This window comes from Ochotona curzoniae, unplaced genomic scaffold (assembly GCF_017591425.1).
Source record: "Ochotona curzoniae isolate NIBS_2020 unplaced genomic scaffold, NIBS_Ocur_1.0 patch29, whole genome shotgun sequence".
In the NCBI taxonomy this organism is placed as follows: Eukaryota; Metazoa; Chordata; class Mammalia; order Lagomorpha; family Ochotonidae; genus Ochotona; species Ochotona curzoniae.
In genome coordinates, this window is record NW_024466850.1 from 1 (window position 1) to 21,469 (window position 21,469).

General features: G+C 48.7%; 1 protein-coding gene across 1 annotated transcript; it reads right to left on the reverse strand.

The window, feature by feature from the left end:
* Nucleotides 1-11,883: 11,883 nt before the first annotated feature.
* On the reverse strand, nucleotides 11,884-21,343 carry LOC121167024 (N-acetylglucosamine-6-sulfatase-like). The gene is made up of 5 exons (XM_040996380.1): nucleotides 21,209-21,343; nucleotides 19,347-19,454; nucleotides 17,897-18,007; nucleotides 16,181-16,341; nucleotides 11,884-14,395 (listed from the first exon to the last, which is right to left on the reverse strand). Exons 1-5 carry the CDS (start codon nucleotides 21,308-21,310, stop codon nucleotides 14,317-14,319), a joined length of 561 nt encoding a protein of 186 aa, XP_040852314.1. The 5' UTR covers nucleotides 21,311-21,343; the 3' UTR covers nucleotides 11,884-14,316.
* Nucleotides 21,344-21,469: the final 126 nt, after the last annotated feature.

The following is a 21,469-nucleotide window of genomic DNA, read 5'->3' on the forward strand; positions in this document are numbered from 1 at the left end:
GGTTTTGAATTGCCATCTGGAGAGTCATTTGCCTTGCTTCCTGCCTCCCTGTGACTTTGCCAGCTGAGCTTTGAAAGTTGACATGCTGGGTGTTTGCTGCTCAACAAAAGTCAGCAGGCCAGATTCTCTCCCAAGGGAAATGTGGGAAATCTGATCTCCTTACTGTGAAAGACATTTAGCTTTGTAGAATTTTCTCTGCACTCTCCCAGTCAAATCATTAGTAAATTACTCCTCTGAGTTCATGTTTGCCTTCCCTCTCCAGGAAGACTGTCCTTGGGTCAGTTCAGCTGAGGAATAAAAGCTCTTTGGCCTGTCTTCCAAAAGTGCCAACTTGAGAGTGACATGAGAGCATGTTGTGGAAGCTCTGAGTCCCTTGTCTCCTGTCTGGAATAGGAAACGGTGCTAGGCTCTTAGCCTGTGTATATTTTCTAGATTCAAGGACAGGTGTTTGCAACAGTGAAGCTAGCATGTGAGATGGCTGTGGCCCATAGCAGAGTACACGGGTTTGAGTCCCAGCTCCACTCCTAATTCCAGCTTCCTGCTAATCCAGTTCATTGTGCCATCCACTGCTTCCTCCCAGTGTCTGTAATGCAGGAAGCTGGAGTTGAGTCAGAGCTGGAAGTGGAGCAGCTGGGACTCCTGTGAGCCCCATTTGTCGCAGGTGCACCTGCGCCATGAGGACTGTCCCGAGCTTGAGTCTCACCTCTGTTCTCTCGCAGTGGGAAGCCTTCAGCCTCCCGGAGCTGCAGAATTTCTTGCGCATGCTTGACAAGGAAGAGGACGAGCAGCTGCAGAGCCTGAGGCGGCGCTACTCTGCCTACAGACACCGGCTGGAAGAGGCCCTGGGCGAGAGCTGCAAGCCGGGCTAAAGCTACCGGCCGCCTGCCAGGAGGGCGCGGTGGGACCCACGCACTCAAGTGCCTCGCTTCGCAGAGGGCTGCCTGCTTGCCCTGTGATGCTCGGGTCGTCCCCCTTTTCTCTGCAGATCTAGTTCCCACAACCTGGTCACGCGGCCTCCTGCACCTTCAGCCACTACGTCTAGTGGGGCTCTGCTGGCTTGTTTGGTGACAGCGAGCTGGGGGTCTCCCCGCAAGCAGCCTTAGCAGAAACATCTGGAGTGCTTGGAAGCATGAACTCTGGGTTTTTGTGTTTATTTTCTGGTAGGTTATTTTAATTCTGTGATGATGATGTTAAGCTTGAGGATGCGCAGATGACTCTCTTTAAGAAGCTTAACGAGGAATCTCTCGGAATACCTGTTCTCTGTTGAAACTACCTGTCTGTGTCTAGTCTTGTAAGTGTTCAGAGGAGATGCATCCCTGGGACTCGAAAGGCACAGGAGTCCGGGCCCACCGAGGCCTCCTGTGAAGGATTTGGCCAGAGAGAGTCAAGAGCAAGTTTGGAAGAAGGTATGTGTAGAGGATGAGCCCTGGAGGGCCCAGCAGCAGCTGGGGGGCAGGCTGGGTGGGGCTGGGAAGAAAGGTGTATTGGCTTGAAGGCATTCAGGGGTGACATGGTCAGCCCATTTTAGGACTGCTCAATTGCCTCCGTGGGCAGAGTGTGGGAACGGAGCCAAAGACGTGGGAACGAGCCACAAGACAGACCGGGGAGCTGTGTAGCTAACCGGGGCCAGGCCTTGCCCGGCCGGGTCACTGCTCTTCAGAGGCTCCTGGTTCCCTCCAAAGGTGGTCTGCATAGTTTGGGGGAGGCACAGCTGCTTTTCTCTGGGTCGTCAGCTAGGAGCAGGAGCCCTCGCGATCTTGCATGACAATCGCTCCCTTTCCTCTTCCGTATCCCACTCGTCCCTCTTCCCTTCCTTTCCTTTTCTCGTGCCTCACCTTCTGCCCTCCTCCTTCCTGCCCCACTCTCCTCCCATCTTCTCCTGGTTGGTTGACAACCCAGTGCCTCCCCAGCTGGTCTGTTCTATGCCACTTGGTCCTGGGAGCAGCAAAATCCCCCCGCCCCGTGGGTGGCCGTTCTGGCAGTAGTTTAGCAGAAGCACATGTTCTCTGCAACCAAAGAGGTGCTTGTGCAATGGAACCTTCCCTAAAACGGGCGACACAACCTGTTTGTACACAGCAAAAGGGAGAAGGATGTGTGGTTTCAGAGGGGCCTTATCGGTGTATTTCTAGTCTAGAGTTTGTTTTATAAATTCCCAAGGAATTGTTAACACTTTGGTGACACCTAATGGATTCCTATTGAAATTCCAAGGTGCTTCAGTTCTTTGCCTCTTCCATGAACCGTGCCTTGTATTTCTGTCTCCTGGCTTTTCTGAGAATCCCTGTGTTGCTGGAGGCAGCTTCCGTGTTGGTTCTGCTGTGGCACCTGAGTTCTTGAGACAATCATTATTCGCCTAAGCTTTTCAGGAACTAGCAATTAAATATGTATGGCACATCTTGTTTAATTTTGCATGTAAGTTTCTTAGTACATTGATGGGGTTTTAGTGATGTTGTCATCCAATACTTTACCTTTGTTGTTCAGGGACTGCCTTTGTGATTTTTTTTTTTTTAACTGGTTTTACTGTTCAGCCTGTGGCTGGGGCTTGAGTATACTGTTATCAGCCACCTGGTGTTCTAATTACTCAGCCAAGGAAACTTATATTTTGTGAAGCATTTGTTTCTCAGATTTAAGACACTGTTAGAACCTAAGATAGTAGCTGATGGGCATCTGTGAATTTTTTTTTTTTTACTTGAACTATAGATTTGTCTAAAATAGGCATCCTCAATCTATTTCTGGAACCTCGCTCACCGTCATGTGCACTACAAGTTGCAATTTGGAAGATGTAGTTTTGGAATTCTGCCAGTTCTTGGTTCTTGAAGACTCCCGTTTTCTCCCAAACACTGGTAACTGCTGCAGCTAACATGTTTATTGCGTCCAAGGAAAAGGCCCCTCAGGCCACTGACTCTCATTCCAAATCCTCGTGCGCATCATCATGAGCATTCAGTGTGTGATGGTACAGGAAGGAGGTGACATGCAGGGGTGGTATTGCAGGACAGCCTTGAAATTACAGAAGTTAAAAAAAGTATAATATTTATAATTTTGATGAGTTTTATTTTTATAGGGAAGATGTTTCTCCCCTAGAATTGTTTCTGGAATGGCAGACTTATTTCCATTATTAAAAATTGAAGTTTTTAGTTGACTCTTGCTTGTGTGTCTTTATTGAGAATGTGCCGGTGTGTGGGGAGCAGCCTTTGTCTGATGGGGGAAGAGTCTGATGGGGGCAGTGTCTGACGGGGGCAGTGTCTAAGGCGGGGCAGTGTCTGATGGGGCACTGTCTGATGGGGCAGTGTCTGATGGGGCAACTTCCACGAGATGTCCTGTGTGCTTTGCCTTTTCTCTGAGGAGCAAAGCAGCTGAGCCCGTGTAGCACATTTCTGTGTTATTTGAACCTATGATCTTAACTGTGAAATACACATGTATTCCACAACATGTCAAAGCAAAGGACCTAAACAGGACACCCTGCCAGCTGCTGCCCGAACAGGCCCTCATCTGTAGAAATCCCCTCCCTCGACCCCTGTTCCTGTTCCTGACTGGTGCCATTGAGATAGACGTGTTCAGCAGAGTGTGGAGAGTGTTGGGGGAACCGCCCTGGTCCTGGCTTTGCACATCCTGTATCCCAGCTGTGTGTGTTGGGGGGGGGGAGTCACCACAGCACTGCCCCCTGGAGGACAGGTGAGGGAGGAACCTGCTTGGTGTCAGGCAGGTGGGTGAGCCATTCATTACACATGACATACCGGCTGCAAAAAACAAAATGTTCAGGTAGGAAATGGTGGCACTAGATTCTTGATTTTTCTGAAATATCTGGAGGCATTTGGAACTTCAGCCTGGGTTATTCTCAAGGTACCAGGCTGGGATGAGAAGGAGGATATTAGGGTGAGGTGAGATGGGGAGAGAGTTTTAATGAATTTCATCCCTTGAAGGATGTTTGCTTCCTGTCCCAGGCTTCTGTTTGTCACCGATTGGTAATTGTTGGTTAAATAGTTTTATATTGCAAAAGCATTATTTTGCTGTTGTGACATAGTTTGGCTTTTGTCCGTAGTTTTTTGCTTGTGATTTTCCTCTCTAAGGCAGGCCAAAAATTTGGGATTTTCCCCTGGCCTTTCCTATCCTGGAGATGGCTGTTGTAAAAAAAAAAAAAAAAATTTTGGTAATATTGTAAAACTCCCACTTCAGGAGAGGTCCTGCCCCTTGCCCAGGAGGAAGGGAAGCAGAAACCCCAGGAGGACTGTCCATCCAGACTATTCAGGGCCGCTCCGGGCAGCTTCCCTTCCATGCCTTAGTAATGCTTACACATTGAGGAACCCCCCAAAAGAACCACAAAGGGCAGGGTTTTGAGTGTTTGCAGAGGGCTATTCCTGAGAGAGTGGTCTGCCACACCCCGGCCCCCCACACTTGGATCCTTCATGATGAACTTTGAGGACATGTTTCTCCCAGTACCGTGAGCTGCTGCAGTGGCTGTGGGACCGCTGGCTTAGTGCTGCTTGGTCAGAAGTATAAGAGGGGTGTACCTGTGGCGTCAGAAGGGCCTGTGAGACAACAGCTGCCCTGGGGACAGAGCCCCGTCTGTGGAACAGACACTGCCCCAGGCAGAGCAGGTCAGGATGGAGTCGGAGGGGTTGGGGAAACAGCTGGTGTCTGCTGCAGAGCCCACTGCTCACTGCCAGGAGTCCCATACATTTTGGGATCCCAAAACTGATTTGTGTTGAGAAGGAAAGTAGGAGAAACCAAGTCAAAGCCTGCATTGGTTTTCTCTCAGCCAGATGCTGTAAAATGATCCGAAGGAGTTGTTTTGTCTTGGAAGAAGGGAGGGAATTCTGTACTGTACTGGCCACCAGCAGCAAAGTGCCTGCCATATGCCAGGAAGTAGAGTCTGGATTAACCCGTTCCTTCCCAGAAGAGGCACACGCTGCTCAGGTCCCATTTTACAGATGAAGGAATGGACATGTTGATGATCGGCCGGCCATGTGTCTGAGCGGCAGTGCAGGGAACTGCCCTGTGTGGCTGGCCATCAGCTTTGCCCAGGTTCCTATTGAACTGCCTGTGACCAGAGCCGGTGGGGGTAGGGGCTCTCCTGGTACAGTGGGACCTTGCTAGGCCAGAGTGGCTGCTCCCAGGCCGTGGTGGGGGTGTCCCATCTGCATGATTGCTGAGTTCCAGGTGATGAGATACAACCTGTCTGTTCATTGGGAAGGTTCTGCTGCTCAGGAGAAACTGACAAGAAAGCAGCCAGCTGGTCCCCAGGTCATCACCGCAGCAGGGGACATGGTTCCTGGAACCAGCAGAAGTCACAGGGAGCACCTGATATGGGTGCAAATTTGAGTGACACCTGTAGCGCTAGCCAAGGACTGTCTCCAAAGCAGTGAGGTGTTCAGCCTCCGAAGAGCACCGGGCTCCATGCAGAGGGTCGGCAGGTAGGTGTCTGAAGGCTGTGGAGTGAGCATGGGGACTGGGTGGGTTTGGTTTGGTTTGCTTTGCTTTTGGCTTTATTGATTTGGCAAACTGTTCCCCATTAATTGTAGGAAGTGGAGGGCACAGATCCCTTGGATCGGAATCATAATCTCCCACAGACCCTGATGCCTCCCGTCTCGGGCAGCAGTCCGATTCCACAGGCTGCTCTCTTCCTGTTTTTAGGTGAGTAATGGAACTTCTTTTTTTTTTCTCTTTGAGAGTTGCAGAGAGAGGAAGGGGTCTCGGCATTCTTTGGTTTACTCCTATGAGATCCTCCAGAACAGCCAGAGTTGAGGCAGACCAAAGCCTGGAGCTTCTTCCAGGTCTCCCACGTGGGTGAATGTATATACACAGCCAAACATCAGAAATGCTAAATTCAAGCTATTCAATTCGAACGTTGAAATTTAACTTTTATTTGGAGAGGGGAGCTGTTTTAAGTTTTAAGATGTGCTTATTTGAAAGGCAGAGCTACAGAGAGAGTATAAGTGTGTATATGAGAGTGAGAGCTTTCATTTGCTGGTTTCACTCCCCAAATGATCACAACAGGGCTGGGCCAGGTCAAAGCCAGGAGCCTAGAACTCAGCCTGGAACTCTCATGTGGGTAGCAGGGGTCCAAGCCCTTGGGCCATCCTCTGCTGCTTTCCAGCCTCATGAGCAGGAAGCTAGCATGGAAGTGGAGCAGCCAGGATGCAAATCTGTGCACGTATGGGGTACGGGGTGTTGCAGGTGGCAGCTTAACAAACTGTACCACAAGTGCCAGCCTCAGGAGTTGTTTTCATTAGTGTGGTTTCTTAAATCTTTGGGAAGAATCTTGGATATCATGTGCCTTGTTTGTTACGTAGGCATGTGTGTGTTTGTAGGGCAGGAGCACGGTTTCTCAGCAGACTCTCCGTCGTGGGCAAGTGAGGTTCAAGGAGCCCCATGTGTTCCTTGTATCTATAGAGCAGTCCGGGGCATCTCCGACATAGGGCTGTCCCTTGTACAGGCATGGTAAAATGTACTAAAATTCTAGGCATTACGGAGCAGCAACGTTTAGCATTCTGGTAACACTTAGAGCATTACTGTTACAGCAGGCAAGAGGCTATATTCCAGCAACTGTTTGTAAAGATTGATTTATTTTCATTGGAAAGGCAGATCACATTTTACAGAGAGAAGGCGAGACAAAGATCTCCCATCTGCTGGTTCACTCCTCAAATGGCTGCAAGGACAGGAGCTTCTTTTGGCTCATGTAGGTGCAGGGTCCCAAGGCTTTGGGCCATCCTCTTCTGCTTTCCCAGGCCATAAGTAGTGAACTGGATGGGAAGTGGAGTATCTGGGACATGAACCATGGGATCCTATATGGGATCCTGGTGCGTGCAAGGTGAGGATTTAGCCACTGGGTCATCATGCTGGGCCCTGTTTCCATTTCAAGGTGACAGATCTTTAGATTGTGATCTCAAAGTAATCTCTCGCCACCTTGCTCTTCTGCTGCCTTCCTTTTCATTTTGTTTAACAGCATAGGATCAATTGAAACCACATTTGAGAAGTGACTATCTTGTTCAATATCCTTGTGTTCTATACTCTTTTATTCTTACAGCCTTCTTTGTTGTGAAAAAAAATGTGGGAAAAAAACTTCCATTACATTTGTTCTTCGCTCTGCATGAAGAGAAATATGGATACCAAGTCTTAATTTTATCCACTCAGTAATATTTATAAGCCATGTCACAGTGTTGGGGACTGTCATATGGGTGATGGTGACAGAGCACATCAGGGGACCCAGCGTGTGGGTGCCGTGGACGCTGTTCAGTGCCATGGAGACTGAATGGAGGGCTTGATGAGAACGTGGAATCTGGAGGTCAGAGGCGGCTCCTGGGGTGAGTTCCTAGCTCGCAGCAGTGTTCCCTGCAGAGGGGGCCGGTCAGGTTTTGGAGGGGTGTTTTCTGTTGGCTCAGGGTCACACTAGCTGTTGTTTTTTCTCTATAATGAAAATGTTAAGGCTAAGTAATTCTCCCCAGGTTGAGTTCACCTTTGGCCAGTGTCAAGTTAACATTTACTGTGGCCATTGCTCTGGGTCTGAGTCGCATTTCCCCCTGGGAGATGGGGAGGGCGTCCCGTGTTTGCTCATTGCTGCAGGCTGTGTGGGGACCTGACCGGGTGGCGAGTGTGAACGTGTTGTGTGCACCATAACCCTGTGTGGAGTGAGGTAGTATTCTTTTTTTTGTTGTTGTTAGACTTTTATTTTATTTTTATTGAAAAGGCAGATATACAGAGAGGAGAGACAGAGGAAGATCTTCCGTCCGATGATTCACTCCCCAAGTGAGCGCAACAGCCGATGCTATGCCGATCTGAAGCCAGGAGCCTCTTCCGGGTCTCCCACGTGGGTGCAGGGTCCCAAAGCTTTGGGCCGTCCTCGACTGCTTTCCCAGGCCACAGGCAGGGAGCTGGATGGGAAGCGGGGCTGCCGGGATAGAACCGGCGCCCATATGGGATCCCAGGCGTGCAAGGCGAGGACCTTAACCACTTGCGCCACCGCGCCGGGCCCGGTAGTATTATTTTCTAACTTTCTGTTTCTACAGCAGCATGGCCAGTTTTCTCACTACGTATCATGTCAATACTAATATGTAGAAGCATCCTGTGTTTTAACTTCCAGGATAGGCAGTTTTTCCCAAGTAGAAAAGCTTTTTGCTTTAAATACAGTGTGTGTGTGTGTGTGTGTGTGTGTGTGTGTGTTCTTGTATTTTATATATATATATATACAAACACACACATACATATGTTTATATATCATACTTAGGGAAGGAAATGGGAGTTAACAAAGTGCTCAAGCTGCTAGGGCTGTTGGTGGGCCAAGCAGTCAGAGCTTTTCTTGTGCTCCCTGGAAGTATAACGTGTGGTCTCTCTTCCCTGTCAAGTTAGAGCCTAAAGGCTCGGCGGGACAGCTGGGAGCAGGAATGGCAAGTTCAGGTGGAGAGTGATGGCATGGGTTGTGAAGGAGGTGGCTGTGGCTGCCGCATGGGGCCCAGCCTTTGTTTCCTGCCGGAAGCACCCCTCTTTGCTATTCCTTTGCATCTCTCTGAGGTCCAGGGTGCAGAGTGTGTGATGTTCAGCATTTCATTGTCTGGAAACAGCTGCTTGGGAAGCTTTGAGACAGCAACGGACTCCATTCCAGACGCACCCCGAGCTTCAGCTTCCTGCCTGTCCTCTTGCAGTGTGTGTGTCCTTCTCTGGCTGGACTTAAAAAAAAATGTAATTGAAAGGAAGAATGACATCAAGAGAGAGGAGACAGATATTCTATCACTGGCTTATTCTCCATATAGACAAAATGGCTAGGGTTGGTCAAGCCCAAACCAAGAACCTGAAACTCCATCTGGTCCTCCCACGTGAGTGCAGAGGCCCACACACTTTGTTGAACTGCTGCTGCTGTCCCAGAAGCATTAATGGGACACTGGATTGGAAGCACAGCAGTAAGGACTTCAGCAGGTGCTTCCAAGTGCTTCCATGGGGGATGTTGGCACTTCTGGCTGAACTTTCAAACTGGGCTTCTGTGGCATGACGGGAAGGGGCGGAGGGGTACCAGGATGCTTGTGGGGACAGAGTTTTGGTTCTTCTCTGCTGTGCAGAGGACCAGCCATGGCACTGAGGGCCTTTTAGGGGGGGCATACAGGAGTATCGCCCAAGGCTGACCACATGACAGAGAAGTTAATGGTCTTTACTGTAAACTGCAAGAAAAAATCACCTCTCGGCTTTTTGGCTAAGATCAAGCATAGACTGCGAGAAATAATCCCAAGTTTATTGGTCTTAGGCTTCAGAGTTGATGCTTACTGAGCCCGGGAGATGCTGGGAGGCCAGAGGGCTGGAGAGAAAAGTGCACAGAGCTATTCCAGAAATAGAATCAACTGTGCCTCTCCGCCCCTCTCCCAGTGCCGGGCGGAGGCGAGGGAGTCGACTGATCTCCATTTGGACGACAGGTGCCTCAGAAGCCCAGCCAGCGGCAGGACAGCTGCAGCTGCTGCTCTCTGCATCCCCTTTTGGGAGTCCAGAACCCACAGGACAGGAGGCGTGGGTTTGTGATGGAAGCCTGCTGGCCGAGGGAGAGCCTGTTGAAATGTTTTCCGACATGTGTGGAGGTTGTTTTAGCAGCCATCCCAACGGGGAAGCTTCTACTTGGTTTTTGTAGTGAAGGCTCAGAACCAGTGTCTGTTTATACACGGGTACTTCAGAACATGGATGGAGAGGTCTGCGCTGTGACATAGCAGGTTAAGCTGCCTTGGACCGCAGCATCTTTACAAGCATTGGCTTGATTCCCAGCTATGACACTTCTGATCCCTGCTATTTTGTGCCTGCAAAGGTAGAAAATGGCCTGAGCACTTGAGCTCCTGTGGGAGACCTGTATATAATTCCTGGCCAGATTTCAGCTTTATCCAGCAGGAATTGAGCAAGTTCCATTTATGACCAAGCTGCTAGGCACAGTAGGTAGTCACATGGACAAGGCAACGCGGGGAGAAGGGAATGTCAGGTACTTCCTGTGTCATAGACAGTGGAGTTAGCGCAGAGATGAGTCTGAAGCTAGCTCTTCGAAATCTTTAATCTTTTATTGTATACTTGAGCAAATTAATCTGAGGGAAAGAAACTATGGAGCCAGTTTTGTTACAAGCTATAATATACAGTTACATGTATCCTTGTTATCCGTTAAGACTGTCAGCTGCAGGGCGCAAGATACACAGAAGGCTCTCGGGTATCCCACCAGGTGGTCATGAAGTCCTCTCAGACCAGTGTTTACAGTGGCCAACATGGCACACTGCGGCGGGGGCTACTCCCCACATCCAGCACCTACTCTACCCAGGTGGGGATTCCTCAGCTGTCAGTGAAGGTCTTGGCACAGTGCTTTAGGTCCTCAGGGCTGACTTCTTCCTCCCTACACTTTAGTGTGTAAATCCAGTCAGCCCTCAATTCCACTGCTGGAAGAGAAAGGCGGAGAAGTGGACTGATTCTGCTGGGAATGTGGTTCCACCAAGCAGGACAGTCTCAAAGGGACCAGGTGGAGTCAGGTAAGGTGGGCCTGGCAGTCTCCGGTACCCTCAGTGTGCATCTATCAATAAGCGTTCTTCTGTGCTGATGCCACTATGGCACAACTGCATTTTCTAACGATTGAGTGACTTTCTGGGTACCCTGGGCCATCTCGTTTTCCCACATTTGCTTAGTGGTTCTGCCTTCCTTTATTCTCTACTACTCGGACCGAGGTCACACAGCAGATAGCTCTCTAAAGTGAGGTCCGACTTGATGTCTCACCTCTAAAGGCTTACTGTCTTCTGTCGTGACCTCTTGGCCAGCACCCACCTTCTTAGCCTCATGTGGTTCCTGGCCTTAGGCCCCTGATGGGAGCATCTGGGTGTTTAACTGCTGCTTTTGGCCTGGTTGACCTTTCTGCAGTGTCTCTGTTGACGGCAAGGGGAACAGTCTCAGCCAGATGATGCCTTGCTCTTAAGAGGTGACAGTCGGGAGGGGCTGTCCGTTACAGGCCACCCCTCCCTGCAGGTTGTTGCTGGGTCGGCCCAGAACAGGAGGCTGGTCATGACCGTTCTTTATACAGGCCGTTTTTCAAGAGTTGTGTTTGCAGTGAGCAGCTTTGTTCTAGGATAAAACAATGCCTCATTCCTCAAAGAGCAAGCTTAGTGCTTGCTATCAAACAGCAGGTTGCTTAGGCTCAGTGCTTCTTTCCTTAGCAAAATTCACGGTGTGTGCAGGCATTGGTCTGTGTGTTTGCAGCACACCTGTGGGACTCAGGAGTGAACAGAGAGCTTGTTACAGCTACAGCCTAACCCAGGAACCTTCTGGTCAGTTTGTAAGAGTGAAATCCCATTCCAGAAACTCATAATTAACTGATGTGATATGCTTAAGCCTCCTGTTTTGATGTTAGTACCCTGGCAACCTCATGGTGTCTTCTGGTTTTCTTCTGTGCCTACATTCAGACCTAGCATTTGCCTATCTTAGTCATTTTGTAGACAAAGTATAGCTCCCTTGCATCTGTAAAGTTGTATTGAAACACAGCCACATTTACTCCTTTCTGTATCTTCTGCGACTCCTTTTGTGCATTAACACCAGAGAACACAGCATGCAACCCTAAATTTTAACAGCTATCCCTTTAAGGAATCTGTTGACCCCTTAATGTGATTACAGAACTAGGTTTCTGTGAGGGCAAAGTGAGCTCACTTTGTTCTTTGAGGAAAACTCTTGGCTGACTTTCAAGCTGCAAATGCATACCGGTTTATCAGGAAGGATTTTCGACACGGTGTCTCTATCAAGGATTACTAATCAGCAGGGACTATGCATATATAGGAGCTTTCCAGATGGAGTTGGCTCATGCCCATTGGGAGGTGTTTTACTTCAAGGGAAGACATGCATCAGGTGAGAATGACTAGTTGTGAACTGAAACAAAGGACACATTCAGAAATTAAAGGATACTAGAACAGAAATTATTTTTAATCCATTGAAAAGTGCAGCAGTGAACAGGGTCCTTGGAAGGGCACTTTCTAAGTGAGATGGAGCCGAGGGCAGAGTAACCTCCAGGAACAGAGTGACACAAACTGATAGGTCAGCCTGAATTTCTTAGTAACGATTGTGGAACAGCTTAGCTTCTTAAAGCATTAATTTGGGCATTAAAAAAAATGCAAGAACATGTCTCATGGAAGTCATAGCTGCTATGACTAGCATTAGTATTTTGTACAAAAACCTTAAAGTTGTCCATTAAAATGTGTTGACAGCAGCACCGTTTGTAAAATTCAAAGATGCTCTTAAAGATTGTTCCCGTTTTTGAGTTTGTGTAGGAAAGCTTCATAGGAAATCCTATAAGGCAAAAATCTCAGTTCATTGCTAAGGTCGCTGTTTGTTCCTAACGGTTTTCTTGTGAGTTCTCTTTAGTAAGGGCACTGATAGGCATGGACTGGACTTTCTTAAAAGGGAAAATAATGAAAATCCCAACCAGTATGAAAGAAAACAAGACAGCCTCTTGCATTTGTGTTCCTGTACATAAGCATCCTGAAAACAATGCATTTTGTAGTTTACAAACAGATTTCTTTATTCAAAGATTAGGTAGGAAATGTACCAAAAATGAAGTGGTCTGGAAGCGGCTTTGCCATAGCCCTGCCACCCCCACGTCTGCTGAATGCAGAGCAACCTGGCCAAGCTCCCGCCAGCAGCTACTTTGGCTGACTTTACCTGCGTTCCAGAACTGGCACCATGAAACTGAGTAATATGACATCACAGCCCAGTACCTGGTAAGAGTTGCTTGCTTTTTATTTGGGAATAACTGGTCAACTTTCATTGTTGTGGAAGTTGACTGATGAAGTTATCAAAATGGAAAATAAATGTGATACCCAACATTGCAGTTACATAATTTTTAGAATTTCTCTTAACACCCACATAGCAGAGGTGTTCATTTCACTGGCCTTTCATCTCTGGATAACACCTCAATTGCTGGGATCATCTGAGGTAATGGAATGAATTCAATGACCAGTAACCTAACATGGCTGTCTAAAATTCTGATAAAGTTACTATGGCCTTGTCTTACAAAGTGCTTAAAGCTTGACAAAATCAGAGATAAAGCTACAGTTACTTCCTGCCTGGGTTGAACAGGTTGCGATCTACATCTCTGTTTACCTCTGCTATCCCACCACCAATCACCCCTCTTGTGAAGCAAACAGAAATAAAAGTGGTCTTCAAGCCAACAAAAATGTAGATGTTTTAAAGAAGTGGGGAACCTAAACAGATATTTGACAGGAGGAACAGTCACTAAGGTCCTAATCAAAACAGAAAACTCAGAAAAACAATCTCCTTGGGGGCAAACAGGCAGTGGTTAGTTGTTTGAACTTTGCATAAACTAAGACTGTCTTTCATCTCAGAACAAGTGAACAGAGTGACAGCAAAATGCAGGCAGAATGCCTGAGTGCACCAGCCGGACGCTGAGGGCCCCCCTGGCCGGGGCTTCCTTCCCACCTGTCAACCTGAGTCTAGCTATGCAATACTCTCAAACACAGCTTTCACCAACCTTTGGCAGTGTTTCTTTCAGTAAATACACCTAAGCCACTTTATTTTTCAGATCTCGGCGAGTAAAGCCCAGGGAGGAGAGGGCTTCCGTCAGTACTGCTCATGTTAACTGGCGTTCCATGTGGTCAGCAGCTGCTAAGTAGGAGACGGTCACCTCCGAGAGCTTCCTGGAATCCAGGTCTACTGTACACACTGCAGGTTCCAGCTCAGTCCAGATAGACTGCACACTTTCTCCCCGCCCCAAACAAAACCAACCCAAAACCAAGTGACTGCAACAAACAAGGCGTGGTGGACTGGAGTTGATGACAGTATCACACTGTGATGGATCTGCTGCACAATATCTCTGCTTATCAAAACTATGGGAAAGTGTCCTGATGCTTCTGCCCTCACGGTTACTGTCCAAGCCATGTAATGTTAGGGATTTTTATAGTGAGGTGCTCAATATGAAATGTTATACGGATCTTTTGGCTTTGGGTCCAGCTATGTTACAAAAACTTCCTTCCCAACCCTCCCCCACCCCCTTAAGTATTGCCATTTATCTGAATGGATTTATAAATTCAGACTCTGACCACACAGGGAACACTCAAGAACGGAGGTCCCAGTACAGAAAGGATATGGTGAGAACAAAGCCCCAGGAGGGTCCGTCAGCTAAGGGAAGAGGGTGGGCAGAGTTCACAGTTTCACAGGTTACACAAGGAAGTCAGCTGATTGGGTTGTTTTTTCCAACAGGACTTGAAACAAAGGCAGTTCAGGAACTCTTCCAGGCATGGTCTTGACTAGTTAGACATCTACTACAGCCACTCCAGAGAGAAGGGTGCAGGGTCCCACGGCAGAGGCCGGCTGCAGTCGCTACAGGAGATGTTTTGAAAACCTTCTAGTTCTGATGCTGTCGTGATGGCTGAACATGAGACGAGGGTCAAACCTGTACCTGGGAAAAGAACAAATCAGCTGTAGCACCAACTCTAGGTTAACTTCCCCAATGGGAGCCACACAATTACAGTGAACAAGATTTGTTTGGGAAACAAACCAGGCTACATTACTTCTTTATAGAGTGACTCTTGGGCAAGCCATTATACCAAGTTCAATTTTCTGATTTGAAATGTAGTGTTTGGGCTGTCTGGGCTGCATGGGAGTTCTGTGAATCCTTCTAACCATCAGTGCCAGATGTTCAGAGGCAACAAGGCAGATGCTAACCCAGCAGGTCTGTGTTCTAGCAGTGAGTGGTCAAGGACTGCTTGGTCACACATCACAGTTCAAGTGGCTCTAAGCCTTGGATCTAGCAGGAATAGTAATAAAAGTGGAATGAATTGCTATGGACATTGAACTTTATCTGGCTCGATAAAAACATTCTGAGCCATGTAGCCGCTGGAAATTACAAAAATCAGTCAAAGTCAGAGGTTAGAGCTCTAAGAGATTGAAATTTTTAAAAAATTTACTTGAGATCTCTGTCCCTGATGGTGCCTTTCATCTCCTGGTTCACTCCTTCAGTGCCTCCAGCAGCTGACTCCAGACCGGCAGCAGGAGTGGCAGGGCCCGAGTCATCACTGCTGCCTCTCAGGCTGCAGATCAGCAGGAAGCCTGAATCAGGGGTAGACCTCGGACTCAAGCCCAGGCCCGTGATGCCAACCACTGTGCCGAATGTCAGCCTCACAGTGTATATGACACATTCTTTACAGTACTGTTACACAGTGTTAGCTTACTTGTATCGGTATCTCCTTGGCGCCCTATTCTTTTTACATATATAAAACAAGTTGTGTATAAGTCAGTTTCTCTACTCATTTACCTACATTCATCTCTAGACTGAAGATTTAATGTGCAGAGGGCTAATTACGTTACCTTCCACAATTTCAGGACATCACTCTTCCCCTTCTATTACAGAGTTTCAGAAATGAAATTACCCTTTCCCACTGAAAAGTTTGTTAACTTCATATCATCTTTGAGAACGGTGACAGCCTTCCGGCCCCAGGAGGCTCTACTGCGCAATACACTGACACCTAGTGGTCCTGGTGAGAGCTACCACTCAAGAGGCGAGGAGCAGGCACGCACTGGCCACCAGCACAACGCAGGGCTCCTGAGTCCAGCTTCCTGCTAATGCAAACCCTGGGAGTCTGTGGGGCTACCCGACAGTGGGGTGAACACAGTGATGCTTCAGGTGAGTGGATTCCTGCTGGCCCTGAGGGAGACCTGGCCCCTGGGAGCATCCAAGCCGGTCGGGGACTGTGGAGAGTGGCTCAGCAGATGGGAGCACTCGCTCCCTTCCTGACTGAAGAGCTATGGGATGAGGAAGAACAACCCCCAACTCCACAGGTAGTAATTCCCCACATACATTTCCACACTGGCATCTGTGCCTAGCAGCAGGCTGGTCGGTGTCTTTCATTGGCATTTCTGAGAAATGAAATGAAGGCCTATGTCCTTGTGCTCTCTAGGGAACAGGGCAGCACTGTATCAACACTTACAGAAGGCCCCAGTGCAAGCGAGTGACTTCAAGACAAAAAAATCACACCGGCGCAGGAGAGGAAGAGCCCCCGCCTCAGCAGGAGGCAGGGCTGTGGCTCTCACTGGAGCTGCTTGCCCCATGGACACGTACTTCCACCCCACGGGAGACATGATGAAAAGCAGCTCAGTTCTCAGGAAAAACAACTCCCTCTGCCTTCAACAGCAGCATATCCACTCAAGACAACGAACTTAGCAAGTCAAGGAAAATGAAACTTACTCAGGGTCAAAAACTCCTGGAGTACGACAGGTTGGCCCGGAGCAGGACTGTAGCATCATCAAGCGGTAGTTCATCTTTCCTAAGAGCTCTGGGTCAATGCTTTTAGCGATGTTAGTGATCTGGTCGGGGTCTGCAGTCAGATTATAAACTTCCACAAACACCTACAGGAAATGGAAGGATGGAAGAACAGGATGGAAGGTGTATGAAGGGTGGAAGATGAAACGCCCTAGGCCCAGGAGAGTGGCACATGGTCCTAAGCCCCTCAGAGCTGCCTGTGACCTTGAGACAATGCAGCATCTGTCGTGGGGATTCGGTTGCTTGCTACACCCCTTGTGCCTCTGGGCAGCCGGCAGGGGCACGGAAGGCGGGCCCTCACATGGCACGCTCTCTGCAGTCAGGCCACTGACAGGACAGCCTAGAGTTGAGGGCTAATTTTTTCTAAGAGGTATGTGACAATGTTAGCTTTTCTTACTTTAAAAGGTAGTTGTGGGCCTGGCGCTGTGGCCTAGTGGCTAAGTCCTCACCTTGAACGCCCCGGGATCCCATATGGGCGCCGGTTCTAATCCCGACAGCTCCACTTCCCATCCAGCTCCCTGCTTGTGGCCCGGGAAAGCAGTCGAAGATGGCCCAAAGCCTTGGGACCCTGCACCCACGTGGGAGACCCGGAAGAGGCTCCTGGTTCCTGGCTTCGGATCGGAGCAGTACTGGCCTTTGTGCTTACTTGGGGAGTGAATCATCAGACGGAAGATCTTCCTCTCTGTCTCTCCTCCTCTCTGTATATCTGACTTTGTAATAAAAATAAGTAAATCTTAAAAAAAAAAGTAGTTGTGGATGTGTGACCGTGCCTGAAGAAAGATCCAGTATGTATTTAACACTAGACATGCATAACATGTCAGCATTTCCTTCTGTCATCTTTTTGCTGACCAAACGGGTCAAGTGATACGCAAGGATTATGGTAGTAAATGCTGCTATTAGTGACTTCCAGTAGTTGCGTTCAGACCATCACTTATGAAGTAGTTTATCAAACAGGTGAATGTTATGGCGAAAGAGGAATAGGAAGCGAGCCTGAGGAAAGCTCTCCCCTGCCAGGCACGGTGCTTCTGAGGTGTGAACAGCACGGGGAGGAAGCTGGTTTTACGGACACAAGCATTCAGCTGCTGTGGTCTGCAGGGCTACCCGACAGGTGTGAACACAAGCTCACCCACGGTAGGAGGCCACAGGGGAGCAGAGGCCCCACGCGGAGCCTTCAGCCAGTGTCCACCGACCCGTGCTGGGCCCACATCCACCCTCCCGGGGCGATGATGCTGCCTAGCCTCAGCCCCTGCCTGCTCCTGAGCAGTGCTGGGTCGAGCACTGGACTTTGCCTGTGAGTCGGCTGCTAGGGAGCTTTCTAGGAAATGCCCGCATGCCCTGTGCCTCCATGCAGGCCGACATGCTTCACCTTCACTGGATCAGACCGGGAAGGTCACGCAGCAGGCACAGGTCAGTCTGAAAAGTGTGCATTTCAAGTGTGTGACTGAGTAGTGGCTGATGCAATGAGAAATGCCTTCAAAAAGGTCAGTTAGGGAGAGGCAGGCACGGCCTCCGGAAACTGACTTAACTGAAGGGAACCAGAGGTCAAGTACAGATGAGAACATCTTGGGACTTACTTCCAGACCACCAAGTGCAACCCCAGGACACTAGTAACAAATGGACAGAGGCCCAGGCCCCTCTTACCTCCTGGTCGTCAAACTCGCAGTACTGCAGGTTCCACAGTGCCGACATGGTCCTCACACAGGCATAGGTGTTGTTGTAGGCATCTTCACACACACAGTCTGGGAAACATTGCTGGAGGGGCATTCAGAAAGAAAGATCATTCTTTCTACCCAATCAATGCCTACTGCTGACAAGGGCAACAAAGTGGAATAGACAGAAACCAGGAATCCTTTCTCAGAAGCAGGTGTGGGGGCCAGTATTGTGGCATAGGAGGTGAGGCCAGCTTGTGAAGTCCTGGCATCCATATGGGTCTTAGCTGCTCCACTCCTGGTATGGCTCCCTGCTGATGGCCTGTGAAAAGCACATGATGGCCCAAGGGTTTGGGAGACCTGGAAGAAGTTTGCTTCAACCTGGTGCAGTGCTAGCTGTTGTGGCCATTTGAACCAGCAGAGGGGAGATCTTCATCTCTCCCCCTTTCTCTGTAACTCAACTTTCAATAAACTTAAAAAAAAAGTAAGGTTTTGCTCCTGACTCTGGCCACCCCTCTGCAATGCTCTCCTGACAAGCAGTTATAAAGCGCACTTGTCGAATGTATACAGTGGCATGGTCACTGCCCCCAGGAGTCATCTGAAAGAGCGACTGGTGTTACTGTCAACAGAAACTGCCTACATGAGCACTGTCAACTCAGCTGCAGCTATTTATGAATGCTCCTTTAAAATAATATTGATACATTTGTCTGAAAAGCAGAGACCTATGTATTGGTTCACTGCTCAGATACCCACAAAGGCTTGGGCTGCACTTGGCTTAGCCAGACCAAATGCAGGAACTCCTCACAGAGGTGGCGTGAACCCAAGAATCCGGGCCAGCATCCCTGCCTCCCGGCACATTAGCAGAGGGCTGGGTTGGAAGCATAGTAGCTGGGGCTCAAATGGGCTCTTCCATATGGGATGGTAGCGTCCAAAGAGGGGCTTTAATCCTGTATGCCACAACGATCCCACGAGTGTTTTTTATCAAATAAGATCAAACTTGTAACTTACTACTTCATGTCTTCCGTAAGAGATGTTACTTGTACTCTGAGTTTGGTTCTTTCACAGTATTTGGATGTTATGAAAACAACTCTAAGTGGAAGTCTATTTCCCACTCTCCAAGTGAGGCCAACGTGGGTGGCTGTTACTACCGTCACGACCTGCCTGGGTGCCAGCACTGCAAGGCACTCTTGATGGCATGGCTAAAGGTAGAATCTCATCCCTGCACCAGACGCCACTCATAAGAATGGCACAGCTACGGAGGGTGGGAAATGGAGGGGAACAGGGTTTGACAAGTGCAGGCACACCGGCTGATACAGGCACTAGTTCTGTAAGCTGAAAGGATCTCAAGTGTACATTCTGATGACAGGTTCCCAGCAGCACTTTTAGGATCAGTGCTGTGTTCAATGAAAAAGTGATAGAAACCTTTTCAAACTATTACTCACAGAAACTCCAGGACTTAGGGAGGGACACGTTGGGTCGGTGACGTTACGGCCTTCTCCTTGGTACTCCACCAGGACATCTGATCTCCAGGTCAAGTTACTGGCCCCTGTCTAGAAAGAAAAGCCGAAGCAGCTTCTGTGAGGCAGACAAACTTACTCTTGTACCTAAGGGGACTTGTCATCAAAACCAATTGGACTGTTCATTTGGTAACTCAGGAAGGGACTGGAGTGGGTGCTTATGAAAGCTGCTGAGTAGCATGCCTGGTATTTACAGAGTCTTTACAAGTGACGACAAAGCTCTTTGAACATTTAATAGTTTCTTTTCAAGACTGTCCCCGAGAAAGCAGGTCAGGGATTGGAAACTGATGAAGTAGCCAGCTAAACAAAGCTCAGCGTCACAGCATAAATTACTCAAAGTCTGGGTTGAACAGTACTATTTATATGTTCTGCGTAAGAACTGTTCTAAGCTCATTCTTAGGGCAACCCAACAGGACAAGAAACAGAAAGGGCTGGCATGTAAAAGGGCTGTAACGGAGCTAAGGATCTGGTGATGATCGGAAAGAAGGTGCAGTATATGAACTCGTTTACTCTGCTGCATACTGCTGAAGGACAGCCAGCAGCACTGAAAACCAGAAAGTTAATACAGGTGCAGTAACGGCAACAGGAGGAAGAATTTGGGAGTAAGAACAGATTTTTGATCAAAAGCACATGAATATAGGATGAAAGAAGAAAACATGGCAATGTGATGGTCTGAAACCCAGCAGGGAAGCAGTGCAAAGTCAGACTGGAGAGTCAGCGGGCAATCTCAACAGGAAAAGGCCCTACACATTAGTCTGTATGTCTGTCCAACATACAGCGGCAGGTGATGGAGAACATTGCGCTCTGAACAGGGAAGTTCCACAACCAGGGCTGCGTAGCAGCTAGGATGCCTGTGTTCTCTATTGGGGTATCTGGGTTCAACTTCCAGCTTGTTAATGCAGACCCTGGAAGGTAATGATGAAGGCCCAACTAGTTGTGTCCCTGCCACCCAACTTGTGAGAACTGCAGTGAGCTCCCAACTCCTGGGTCTGGTCTGGCTGTTTACAGACAAGTTCACTCTCTCAAAGTTAGCCAAAGAGCAGAATCAGGGGATTGGGAGATGGAGGAAAAACTGGATAGGAAGGTTTTAGAACATTTTAAGAGCAGGTTTGGTAGGACAGTCTGAAAAGCATGAACTCAGACCCCCAGCAGCCCTAAGGAACCCAAAGATGCTCAGATCCTGCAGGAATTCCCATGAACAGTGAAATGGGAGAAGCTGCTTTACAGCACAAGTTCTCATTTAGCCTCCCTGGGGAACTTGTTATAAATACAAATTCTTAGTTTCCAGTGGAGGAATGGAGCAGCCTGGATTTTAAGGAGCACCACAGGCATTTATGGGGAGCTGTAGAGAGCGGTCCTCTGCTGTAAAGGACCTTTAACCAGGGCGAGCATGTAGGGGAAGGAATAGTAACCTTAAAGGTCAGAGCAGTAGGAAAGCAGTCGGAAACAGCAACCTGTTTCCCAACCCACTCTTCTGCAAGGAAACCTGATTTAGGTCTGTGCAGTTCCGGGCCTCAGACGTGAGTCACAGGAATTACAGAAGCTGTCATATCAGGCCCAAGTACACACACGTCTGAGCCACAGAAGCTGGAGGCTAGAGGTTTGAGTGATTTTGAGAGTTTAGAGGGAGTGGACACTGGCCTATGATTGAGGCTCCCATTCCACATCAGAATAGCTGGGATCAGTCCCTAGAGCTCCAGCTCGACTCTACCATCCTGCCAACGTAGACCCTGGGAAGCAGTGATGTTATGCCACCCACACGGCCTCACTGAGGGGTTTGTACTCACCAAAATGGGCAATAAGGACATCCCATCCATCTGCGTCTTATTCAGGTTATAGCCAGCAATGTCCAAAATAGTAGGGCCTAAGTCAATGTTGGCGACAAGCATCTGTGAGAAAGGAGAAAAAGAAAATCAACCTACAATACAATTGCTCCCATTTTCCTTTCTAACCTAAAGGAGAGTAAAACCATCAACCTATGCAACAGATAGCATTCACTGTGACCTTTTGTACAGCCTGTACTTCCTTGGGTCTCACCATTTCATGTA

What these genes read in the sequence shown, in the direction of transcription:
- LOC121167024 (XM_040996380.1), bottom strand. Translation starts at nt 21,310, where the DNA reads ATGCTTGTCGCCAACATTGACTTAGGCCCTACTATTTTGGACATTGCT. An exon ending in TGTCCTTATTGCCCATTTTG is followed by an intron (nt 19,455 to 21,208) that starts GTGAGTACAAAC and finishes TTTTCTTTCTAG; the next exon opens with ACAGGGGCCAGTAACTTGAC. An exon ending in GCGAGTTTGACGACCAGGAG is followed by an intron (nt 16,342 to 17,896) that starts GTAAGAGGGGCC and finishes CATTTCCTGTAG; the next exon opens with GTGTTTGTGGAAGTTTATAA.